Source organism: Loxodonta africana, chromosome 16, assembly GCF_030014295.1.
Source record: "Loxodonta africana isolate mLoxAfr1 chromosome 16, mLoxAfr1.hap2, whole genome shotgun sequence".
In the NCBI taxonomy this organism is placed as follows: Eukaryota; Metazoa; Chordata; class Mammalia; order Proboscidea; family Elephantidae; genus Loxodonta; species Loxodonta africana.
Genome location: NC_087357.1, coordinates 82,469,726 through 82,482,291, shown reverse-complemented (window position 1 = coordinate 82,482,291; position 12,566 = coordinate 82,469,726). Strand labels below are relative to the sequence as shown.

At 45.5% G+C, this 12,566-nt stretch overlaps 1 protein-coding gene across 1 annotated transcript in view; it reads left to right on the top strand.

The window, feature by feature from the left end:
• CHAT (choline O-acetyltransferase) overlaps positions 1 to 12,314 on the top strand; it is a 63,504-nt gene extending 51,190 nt beyond the window's left edge. Inside the window, exons 11-14 of the mRNA XM_023547168.2 lie at positions 1,780 to 1,921; positions 2,054 to 2,116; positions 8,680 to 8,817; positions 12,045 to 12,314. Of these exons, the coding sequence (XP_023402936.1) occupies positions 1,780 to 1,921; positions 2,054 to 2,116; positions 8,680 to 8,817; positions 12,045 to 12,314 (613 nt within the window). The remainder of the gene's footprint in view (positions 1 to 1,779; positions 1,922 to 2,053; positions 2,117 to 8,679; positions 8,818 to 12,044) is intronic.
• Positions 12,315 to 12,566: the final 252 nt, after the last annotated feature.

The window sequence follows — 12,566 nt, the reverse complement described above, 5'->3', positions numbered from 1 at the left end:
TTAGCAGTAAGCACATTAACTATTTGCACCACCCAGAGACCATCAGGGACCGTGAGACACAGAAAACGTGCCTCTGCCAGAGTCTTCAGGAGACTAGACATGAATGTCTGCACAGTTTATTCACTCATCCCCCAAGTAATACAGCACCAGCAATGCTGAATTAGACATGACTTCCCTGCCCCAGAGCTCAGTCTGTGTGGGGAGGCATGTAGACAGGGCCAAGGTACAGGACCCGCTACATGCTGGGTGACAATGGACAGTCACTACCCCTCTCTGAGCTCTGTGTTTTTCTCTTCCCCTACCTCCAACACCAAGGGGCTTTATTGACTGGTGAGAAAGGAGTGTGCTAGCTGAGGAGCACGGACTCAGCCTATGGGCTTAAGGAAAGAGGCTTTCTCTGGCTAAAGGTGGAGAGGTCACTGCTACTCTGGTCCCAGGAATCAGCTGAGGAGACTCAGTACACATAGGTCTGCTGGAAGCCTGGCTGCCCCTGTGTCTTCTTTTCCTGGGCTGCCATGACAAAGTACCACTAAGTGGATGGCTTAAAACAATAGGAATTTATGGTCTCACAGTTCTGGAGGCTAAAAGTCCGAGTTCAGGGTGCCAGCAGGGCCATGAAGGCTTTGAAAGCTGTAGGGGAAGATCCTTTCTTGTCTCTCCCAGCTTCCAGTAGCCCCAGGCTTCCCTGGCTCAAAGGTGCATCTTCGCATGGTGGTCTTCCCTCTCTGTGCATCTCTCTGGGTCTTCTCTCTCACAAGGACATCACTCAGATTGGATTAGGCTCCACCCTCCTCCAGTGTGTTGGGGCTGTTTTGTTAGCTGCTGTCACATCGGCCCCCAACTCACAGCAATCCTAAGCACAAGGAAGAAAATGCTGCCCAGTACTGAGCCATCGTCATAGTCAGTCATAGATTGGACTGTTGTGATCATAGGGTTTTCACCAGCTGACTTCAGAAGCAGATCCCCAGGCCTTTCTTTCTAGTCCGTCTTTAGTCTGCAAGCTCTGCTGAAACCTGTTCAACATCATAGCAACATGCAACCCTCCAGCGACAGACACGTGGTGGTTGTGCATGAGCTGCATTTGTTGGGAATTGAACCCGGGTCTCCTGCATGGAAGGCAAGAATTCTACCATTGAACCACCAATATGAAGCCCAGTATAGCTTCATTTTAACTTAACTGATAGCATTTTCAAAGACCCTATTTCCAAACAAGGTCAAGTTCCAGATCCCTTGATGGGAGGTGTTGTATTTCAACATGCCTTTTGAGGGGATACACTTCAATCCATAACAACCCTGGAGATGTGGACCTGGGCTGCAGTTCACACCCCAGAACCACTCAGGCCCCTGCCCTTCCCGGAGACATAGGCTGTGCTTGAATTGTTTTAAATAAAGCACAATTCCCTCAAGAGTGTGAATGATTAATTATACAGTTATTACATTCTGTGCTATTAATCAAACGCTCATCAGATTATCACAAAAAAGTCTAGGGTTCCTATTAGATCTGGATTTTTTCAAAGCTACTAGTCAAATTTAAAAATTTTTATATCCACACAGAATCTCAAATATGTCTAAGTGTGCACCCAGCTTTTCACATTAGAGACTCCCCAACATTGATCTTTGGGAAATCTCCTCCAGAATCCTATTAACATTAAGACGAAATACTTTGCCAACCAAAGTCAGGGCTGTAAAAATAAAACCTGCTGCAGCTATCTTTCTTTCAGCGTTTATGTTTCCCCAGGAATAAATTACTGTTTGCTATTTCTACTTCATCTCACGCAGGTGCCACGGGAGACTCATGCCCACCTATGAGAGCGCGTCCATTCGCCGATTCCAGGAGGGGCGGGTGGACAACATCCGATCAGCTACTCCAGAAGCCCTGGCTTTTGTGAAGGCCATGACTGACCACACGGCAGCCACCTCGGTGAGTCCTGAGGAGTCACCCAGAGAAGCTGGCACAGCAGCTGGGGGCTCCTGGATGATCAGCTCCTTTGCTCTGTTTCTTGCTAAGCAGACTCCTAAAACCCTGTGTGCTCCCTCTCTGGTCTGTTGACAGGATTCAGAGAAGCTGCTGCTCTTCAAGGATGCCATCCGTGCGCAGACTGAGTACACAGTCATGGTGAGTGGCATCGCGTGGCCTCAAGCTTGAGCTTATGCCAGCTTGTGGTGCCTGGGCCTTCAGGAGTGGTAGCATGGCACCACACTGTGTGTGAGCTCAGCCACCAGCTGCCCAGTGATGGCAGTGCCACCCCACCGCTCATAGTGATAAAACTACTCTTTTTTTTTTTCCACTCGGATCTTATAAACATACAATGAGTGATTTTCAAATGATGACAACAGTGATAATAATAGCACCTGCTATACAGAGAGAGCACTCTACAGTTTATGTAGCAAGAGAGTCAAATGTGAGGGGGTGGGGCTAGAGCCTGGAAAAGGGTGGTGGCTTGCACACCTTGCACAAGCACAGGTAGAGCAATATTTGTTCCACACCTAGGGCTGGGCGTACCTTCAGGTTCTCCATGTATGTATTTACACTACCTATGAATAAAAATATTTGCTTAAAATTAATAGTGACATCAAAATGGGAAAGGAAAAGTTTCCCTAGGTTGGGGAAATAATTTATTTTCTAGCCCTGCAAAGCTGTCATTTGCATACAAACCACAGAGAATAAGCTACTGCTTGGGCTAGTGATCGACGTGTTAATTGCAAATCATGCCGATATAGCCTTTGAAGGATCATAGGATCTGTGAAAAAGTCTTGACTAAATTTCACTCTGTATACTAAGAACAAGGACATCTCTGGCTTTTAGAACTAGCCAATTTAGACGTTTCTCTAAAGCAGTTGCTAGGTCCCTAATTCACCTGAATAGTGAAGTGCTTGTTCTGCTTGAGGGAAATAAAGCACACTCTTGTGTATCCCACAAGTATTTTTTGTACTCCTGCTTTATGGCAGGCCAGGCGCTGGGTGCCAAGAAATTAAAGATGAAAATCCACATGGCTTGTCCTCTAGGGGGGTTATGCAGATAAGTACAATCCCTTATGAAGAGAGCCCCTGTGGAAGGAATAAGGGGCACAGAGGACAAGCTCTTCACTCTGCTTGGGAACAGAGGATCTGGTGCTTCATATGAAACTTGAAGGATGAAGAGGTGTTTGTCAGACAGACATAGAAAGGGAAGCATGGCCAAAGAAGAGAAAAGCGCATGCGAAAAGGCAAAAAGTCTTGAGAAAATAAGATACATTCAAGGAAAGGCAAGTGGTTCAGGATGCGTTCTTTGCAAGGGAAAGAGAAGAAGGAAAGTTCATGATTTCAGATTTCAGGCAGAAGAAGAATTGGTTGGGGTGGGGGTGTGATTTTCCAAGAGGCAGAGACACTAATTAGGAGTCTATGTAATACTTATGAAGAGTTGGTATAAAGACTGAAGTAGTACTTGGAGTCGCTATGAGTCAGGCCACTCAAAAGCAGCTAACAGCAACGGGGCTGGAGCAGTGGGGGTTGAAGAGACAAACTTCTGATTAAATATGGTGCATTGAACATAAGCATTTACTTTCACACCATCCTGAACCCTTCTAAAACAATAGCAAAGCCATAAATCCATTAAGGCAAATAGAATGGGAAGGGAGGTAACAAAAATTTTAGAACTGGAAAGTAGAACAGATGGTAACTGACTTAGCAGACCAGAGAAAGTAGAAACCCAAGCAAACAGTGGGGGTAGTAGCTCAAGAGCCCAACGAACTGTACTGCAGGACCTCAGGATGGTTCAGGCATTGACATCCACCAAAAGTGGGGGTGCGTGCAGGGCTGAAGAGAAGATTGGTTGATGATCTATACAAGAAGCAGGCCTTCAGATCATCTCCACCACACATGTAGCCAGCCTACTACCTTTCCCCCATCCTCAATGGTGGACTAGACATTATTCTCTGGAGAGATTGAACAAGAGGAACTAGAGACTTGGGGATACCAGGTACAGCTGAGGGAGAGGATACTGTGCAGAAAAAAGGGAGATTAATGAAAGTCTACTTATTCAATAGTAAGTCTTCTAGCCACCCAGCTCCATGGGTACTTTATTAGCACCCTCTCCCCCAAATAGGAGATTAAAAGATTTCTCTTTAGTGAAACTCATCAGGCCAAGAGAACAGACTCACAGCTGCTGACACTTGAGGTACTCCAGTGAAAACACCCAACCAGATCACCCAGCAGTGAAGCCCACCAGTTGACAAGCACATTCTCACACACATATAATTTAATCATCTTTTCAGTGCTTTATTCTTCAATATAAACAGATAGCCATAGATCATTAGACACTGAGGAAAGCTGCTAACATGAAAGACTGAGACCAATATAACAAACAGATATTTTAAAAACAACTCAAAGGAAGTAAAATAATGCGGGAAACAGAAAAAAAATTTTTTTTTTAATTGTAATCGAGATCCTCTATGAGGGAAATTATTGTATTCATAAATAAGAGCCAAAAACCAAAACCCATTGCTATCGATTGATTTTGACTCATAAAAAACCCCACCCACTGCCATCAAGTCAATTCCGATTCATAACAACCCTATAGGACAGAGTAGAACTACCCCATAGAGTTTCCAGGGAGTGCCTGGTGGATTTGAATCACTAACGTTTTGGTTAGCAGCCATAGCACTTAACCACTACACCACCAGGGTTTCCTTTTGACTGATAGCCACTCTATAAGGCAGAGTAGAACTGCCCCATTGGGTTTCCAGTGCTGTAAATCTTTATGGAAGCGGACTGCCACATCTTTCTCCTGAGGAGCAACTGGTGGGTTCAAACTGCCAACCTTCCAGTTAGCAGCTGAACATTTTAACCACTGCACCACCAGGGTTCCTTATACATAAGAACAGAAAATCCTGTAAATCTTTTTCAGGAAATAAAAACAACTCTTGGGGAAAAATATGATGGTTGAAAAAATTCAATGGAAAGATTGGAAGATAAAGCTGAGGTAATCTCCCCTCAATACCAACAAAACAAAGAGGTGAAATATAGAAGAGAATAGAGGCTCAGTTCAGGTGGATGAACATCCCAAATAATAGGTGTTCGGGAAGAGAAAATGGGGTATGTGGTGGTGGTGAGGCTGAGGGAGGGGGGTGAGGGCAACAAAATAATTCAAGAAAATTTCCCAGAACTGAAGGACATGAGTTTATATATTGAGAGAACCTACAAATTCCTTCAATAATAGATTAAAATACTCATACCAAGGAAATTTCACAATATTAAGAGATCCTAAAAGAGAGAGAGAGATCCTAGAGTCTCTCAGAAAGGAAAAATAAATACAAATACCAGGAATCAAAACAGAATTGAATTTGTGAACAGCATCACTGAGGTGGAAAACAGGGAAGAAAGGCCCTCAATTTCTGAGGGAAATTACGTTCAACAAACGTTCTATACCCAGCTAAACCATCACCAAGTTTGAAGGTAGAATGAAAACATTTTCCAACAGACAAGGTCTCAAAAATGTTTATTTACTAAGTACTTTTTCTTATAAAGCTACTGGAGGATGTAAACCACTAAATTGAGAGAATATAGGATAAAATAAGTCATAGGCTCCAAAAAAAATCAGAAGATTCAGCACGAGATAAAGGGACTCCCCAGGATGAAATGAAGTGAGCAAGCTGTTCAACAGACCTAGGGAGCCATCAGTCCATAGAGGAGCAAGAAGTAAGCAGAGGAATGAAATTGATAGACTATCTGATGATATATTTTAATGTATTGAGGGAAGCTTTACACTTCTGGCTGAATATTTGGGAAGCAACTAATAATAGATATTTAGAAAGCTAAGCAAGTTAAAAAAAAAACCTACTATTTAATAATTTTTAAAAATTGTCAATTCTAGGGAAAACAAAAAATTGAAAAAGAAAGGAAATCTAATTATAGTACACTATTACATGGCTCAGTTGTAAATATTTGCATGGTTATAATCATGTAAACACTGAGTGTTGATCAAACAACAGAGTTAAAATGTAACTCTGTTGGGAGAATGGGATAGTGGAAGTGTGTTTGGGGAACCCAACCCGTGTTTGGGGAGAAGGATACAAAAGAGCTAAAGCTTTCTCTTCTACTGTCAGAAGATTATAAGTGAAACTGAAAAAATGCAGTAATGACAGTCTAATCATGTTATTTAGAACTATGGAAGTAAATGCCAAAAGAAATAGCTAAAAGGGTTGAAAGTAGTTACCTCTATAGAATGACAATCAGCAGTGGCAAGGTGATATAATCCATTGGCTTCTTAGGCTTTTTAAACTATATAAATACATAGTTATATGGCCTCATTAACATAACAAAAGAGAACTATTTCCAAATAGGATTCTGTCCACAGGTATAGGTTTGTATTCCAACACCTATTTTGTGGGGGCATAATTCAATCCATAACAAATGGTAATGGAAAAAGGAAATTCCAGTGAAGGACCAAATGTGGTCCAGGTCCCCCATCACAAGCTCTCCCAGCCTCCTATTCTCTTCTTTCATAGCACTTGCCTCAATTTATGATCACGTATTTATTTGTATGAATGATTACTGTCTATGCCCCAATGACACATAAGCTCCATGAGGATTGAGTGTACAATGGCTTTGTCTTTATTGTAGCTCCAGAACCTAACAGCGTCCGACACAGTAAGCACTCAGATTCCCAGAAGGAATGAAAGACTGAATGATGAGCCATTTTACTCATTGCTACTCATGGCTTTAATCCAAACAACCTGTTAACTGAGCGCCAGGTGCTACAGTCAGTTCAGAGATGGTAAAAACAGGGGTGGGTTGACCGCTCCACAGAGCAGCTACTTCTGTGTACCTTCACAATCCAGGGATTAAATTGAGGAAACCACAGAAATTAACTCTACTTCTTACATCAGCTCACAGTTCTCCCCCTCTATCCTAATGGGGTCACATCTAAAACGAACTGTGGTTGTATAGCTTATTTTGTTCCACATATTAGGTGCATTTGGAGTGACTGGGGCCTCAGATTCATCTCTAGGCATTCATTCTCAACTGAAAGGAACAGCTGTCAAAACCCAAAACGTGCCTTGTAACTAAGGCAAAGTCAATTGTGATTGGAGGTTTCTTCCTTTGTGAGTTTTAACAGCAAAATGGCCATCTTATATAACTGGTAAACTCACAAAAGTTTAACTTGTAGAGTCAGCCCTCATGGGGCTTGTGGTGTCATGGGGTGGGAGTGGGAGGTTATAGAGTAATCATTCATTACTCTGATGTTGGCTCAAAGGTTATTGCGAGAAGCCGGGGTGTCCCCCAAATCTCCATCATCCCCAAAGTGACCCTAAATAAACATGTAACTCAAGCAAGAACAATATGCCTACTATGGAAGAGGTATAAAACACTTACTCTTATATGTAGCGTCTGGGGTCTTAAAGGCCTGTGAGCACCCATCTAAGATACACCTTTTGGTCCCACCCCATCTGGAGCAAAGGAGAATGTAGAAAACCAAAGATGCAAGGACAAGATTAGTCCAAAGGGCTAATGGACCACAACTACCACAGCCTCCACCAGACCTAGTCCAGAACAACTAGATGGTGCCCAGCTACTACCACCAACCGCTTTGACAGGGATCACAATAGAAGGTCCCAGACAGAGTGGGAGAAAAATATAGAACAAAATTCGAACTTACAAAAAAAAGACCAGACTTACTGTCTGACAGAGGCTAGAGAAACCTCATACGTATGGCCCCTGGACACCCTTTTAATTCAGTACTGAAGTGACTCCTGAAGTTCACTCTTCAGCCAAAGATTAGACAACCCTATAAACAAACAATAACACACGTGAGAAATGTGCTTCGTAGTTCAACCATGTACACAAGACTAAATGGGCATGCCACCCAAAAGCAAAGAAGAGAAGGCAGGAAAGGACAGGAAAACTGGATGAAATGGGGAACCCGCGGTGGAGAAGGGGAGAGGGTTGACGCATAGCAGGGCTGGCAACCAATGTCACAAAACAATTTGTGTATTAATTGTTTAATGAGAAACTAATTTGTAAACTTTCACCTAAAGCACAACTAAAAAAAAATGTAGCCTAGCCCTAATTCCTTCCACATTCCCTTTCCTGAGGCCCTCCTATACAGCAATTTGGGATTCATCCCTGCTATTTCCAGATAAGAGCTGAAACACCTTGTGATAAAAAGGGGAAACCCTTTCATCATTCCACTAGATTTCCCTTGAGAACATCAAGTAAGCCTCTGGTAAGGTGTCTCGTTCCTGCTTCAAAATAATTTCTTAGATTATGAATCCAGTTTAGTTGAATTGGTTCTGGGCCCATAAAATAGCAGACAAGATTTAAGGACCGGCCTTCCCCACTCTACCCGAGGAGGCAGTGCCAAGGATGGCCAGGTCCACGCACTTCCCATGTAGAGCACCATCGGGTTGTTCATATGTCGGGTCAGCAGCACCAGCTTTGTGTGTGTGGGGAGAGGGAGGGAGTGTGTCAGTGACCTTTAACTGGAACCTCCTGAAGGTAAAGCCCAAGTAGCCCTGAGCTCACTCCATGCATGTGGGAATGCGCAGGCCCAGGAGGGAGCACAGGCCACCACACAAGGCATGAACAGCCGCCCTGGGCGACCGCACACCATCATCGTGCTGCGCCAGTGAACTGGAGAGAGGGGAGGAGGAGGCCAGTGGATCCCCATCACCTTTCCTGTTCTTTGTCCCCAACTCCCAGGCCTTAACAGGCATGGCCATCGACAACCACCTGCTGGCGCTGCGGGAGCTGGCCCGGGAAGTGTGCCAGGAGCTGCCGGAGATGTTCACGGAGGAAACGTACTTGATGAGCAACCATTTTGTCCTCTCCACCAGCCAGGTACAGTCGTAGCATGGCCAGCACTCAGAGGCCATGTGCACTTGGCATCACAAGCTGGCTTTCTGAAGGGCTTACCGCCTGTATGGGTGTTCCGGGGCTGCCGTAACAGAGCACCACAACCTGCACGCTTAAAGCAACAGGAATTTATTGACATTTGGAGGCCAGATGTCCAAATTCAGGGTGTCAGCAGGGCCATGTTCTCTCAGAAGGCGCTGGGGGAGGATCCTTTCTTGACTCCCCCAGCTTCTGGCAGCCCCACGAATTCCTTGATTTGTGGCAGCATCACTCCAATCTCTGCCTCCATCGTCACGTGTCTGTCTCTGCGTCTATTCTTATGAGAACACCAGTCATTTTGGCACAGAGCCCACCCTACTCCAGTATGACCTAACCTTAAAGTAACTAATGATATTTGCAAAGATCCTGCCTTAGTCTCCTAGTGCTGCTATAACAGAAATACCACGAGTGGGTGGCTTTAAAGAACAGACATTTATTTTCCCACAGTTCAGGAGGCTAGAAGTCCAAATTCAGGACACCGTCTCCAGGGGAAGGCTCTCTGTTGGCTCTTGGAAAAGATCTTTGTCTCCCGGCATTCCTCAGTTCTTTGGTGATCTTCATGTGGTGTCTGTCTTCCCCCATTTGTGCTTATGTCTGTGTCTAATCTGCTCTTTTTAACTCAGAAGTGATTGGGTTTAGGACACGTCCTACAAAGGAAGCCCCATTTCCAAATAAGATTATATCCACAAGTACAGGAGTTAAGATTCTAACACATATTTTGGTGGGGGGACACAATTTAATCTACAACAAACCTGACTTCCAAATAAAGTCACATTCATAGGGCTTGAACATACCTTTTGGTAGGATGCAATTCAGCCCCTAACACTAAGAGCCCATTAGTAGGTGTCAGGTAAATCCTACCTCTGCTTCTTATGAGCCATGTGACCTTCAGCAAAATGACTGAAACTCTCAGAGCTCAGGTGTCCCCACCTTCCAAATGGCAGAATCCTAGACTCTACCTTAGCAGAGATGGAGACAGCCTAGGAGCCCACCCAGCCTGAATACCTTTCAAACCATGGCCTAGAAGGTAGCATCCCATCATGGTGGCCACGGGCTCTAAGGCCCCCAGGCTGAAAGTGGAGTTCTGGCTCAGCCAGATGCAACAAAGCAGGTGGAAAGCCCAGCACCATGCCTGGCTAGACAAGGCCCTCCAAGCCGGTCTTGGGCATTATTACAAAGGGCTCTGTAAGCAACAGCCCAGTGAAGATAAGCAGTGCACCCCAGTGTTTCTTAACCAGGGCTATGGCTCGTTCTGTTGGAAGACCACTGTCCCCATGACAGGAAGAGCCCCATTAGAGAGGGGCAACAGTTTAGGAGAGAGAATAACCCATTGCCCTCAGTGGATTCTGCTTCGCCGTGGCCCGTGGGTTTTGGAGTAGAACTTGCGGTGGCCCATGGGTTTTGGAGTAGAACTCGCGGTGGCCCATGGGTTTTGGAGTAGAACTCGCGGTGGCCCATGGGTCTTGGAGTAGAACTCGCGGTGGCCCATGGGTTTTGGAGTAGAACTCTGCACCCGAGGCTTTCAGGGGCTGTGATCTTTCAGAAGCAGATCACCAAGACTTTCTTCTCAGGCACTTCCGAGTGGATTTGAACCTGCAACATTTTTTTAGCCATGTCAAGTATTTAATACAATGTGGGTTCCTTTTCTCTATTATATGTCACTTTTTCTTTTTTTGTTGTAGTTTAGATGAAGGTTTACAGAACAAACTAGTTTCTCATTAAACAGTTAGTACACATATTGTTTTATGACATTGGTTAACGACATGTCAACACTCTCCCTTCTCAAACTTGGGTTCCCTATTACCAGCTTTCCTGTCCCCTCCTGCCTCTGCAACCTGTGGGTTAGTAGTTGAGTACTTAATTGTTTGTGCCACCCAGGGACTCCTAGAAGAGGAACAGCCCCCGTTGTAATTTACTAAACCCCCCTCATCTGGAAAAGACTGGATGTGGACAAAGGGACTGACAAGGTTGTGTTGGCGGATAGAAGCCCGCTCAGTAATTCAGGTTTGCCATGATAGGAGTGAGTCCGCAGACATGAATGAAGGAGGGCAGGGCACAACATTAGTTCTTTAGGAAACCATCCAAGGGCAAAAAGTGCTTCCCACCGGCTTTATGGCCTGCGGCTGTTGCACGGCAAATTTATCTGACAATGCGGTGACTCTTAGCAAGACTAATGGCTTGTTCTGCCCCATTAAAATGGTCAGTGTCTCTTCTGAAGGCCCAAGCACACAACACCACAAACCTGTGTGTTTAAAACAAACCCCACCCTGCACCTGCCCATGAATGCTATTTTCCCCTAGGAGCAGCTCATAAATGTAATTTGAGGTGTGGTGGTTTTTTTCAGCTGCAAAGAAAAATAGCATTTATGACTTGAATACCTTCAGAAACACATTTCCTTGGTATGTGATCCCAGATTACAAAATCTCAGAGCTGTGAATTCAAAGCATATTAGGCGCATAACTAAGACTCCAGTTAATGGCAATCTGTGAAATTCCCAATGCTGGGTAATTGTGCATGGCCAGGCTGTGGGGGGACATCAGACCAGCCAGGCAACCCTGACGGTAATTAAGGATCTGGGGGAAAGCAACAGAGAAGATGGGCCAGACTTCTTCCAATTCGTAAATGACTCCCTCTGGGAAGTCATTTAACTGTCAGGTGCCATCAGGGGCCAGTTAGTAAATTAACTTGATTGCCTCGGTGCCTCCGACGGCCCCAGATGAAGGAGACACTCCACCTAGATGCTGCACCAGCTCACTCCGGGAGCGGCTGATTCCACAAGGAAGGCGTGCTTCCTAAGGGGAGTGGGCTTGTTGCTCCTCTTCCTCTGACCTCATGCAGATGAACCTCTAAAAGATAAGTTAGATGGGCTTCTTTTTATGACCGTAGCTGTGCCCGTTCGTGCTCAGACAATTGGTGGATTTGGTTAATTTGGTCACACACAGGTGGGAGAGCATGAAAGGAACAAACATGAAGTCGAGGCTCCTAGGTTGTCTGAGCACCCCTTGTCATCTGAGTGCTCTGCGTCGTCTGAACACCCCATGTTGTCTGAGCACCCACATTATTCCAGCGCTCCACATTGCCCAAGTATCTCACTTTGTTCCAGCACCCCACGTCCTACCTGGCTCTCAAGTTATATTTCAGAGTAAGCACCCCTGACCTGTCTTCCCCTCCAGGTGCCCACTACTATGGAGATGTTTTGCTGCTATGGTCCTGTGGTCCCCGACGGGTATGGTGCCTGCTACAACCCACAGCCAGAGAACATCCTTTTCTGTATCTCCAGCTTCCACAGCTGCAAAGAGACCTCTTCTACCAAGTTTGCAAAAGCGGTGGAAGAAAGCCTGCTTGCAATGCGAGAGCTCTGCCTCCTGCCCCCTCCTGCTGCGGACAAGCCGCAGGCAGCCAAGGAAAAGGCCACCAGGCCTAGCCCTGACTCCTTCTGCTAGGTTTCCCTTCCCCTATGCTCCACATTCTGCAGCTGCCAGACCCTTCCAAACCCCTGCTCCCACCCTTCATCCAGCTTTCTACAGCCCCCCAATCCTCATGCCCAATTCACGGACTACCTGGAGGCATCACAAAAGCTGGAGTTTTAGGAGAAAAGTGTCCCCCTTGTGCATGGACATCGTCATTTCTTGTCAAGGGGCCCTTTGGCCTGGGCATGGGAAGTGAGCCCAGCTTGGCTCAGGTTGGCCTGGGGG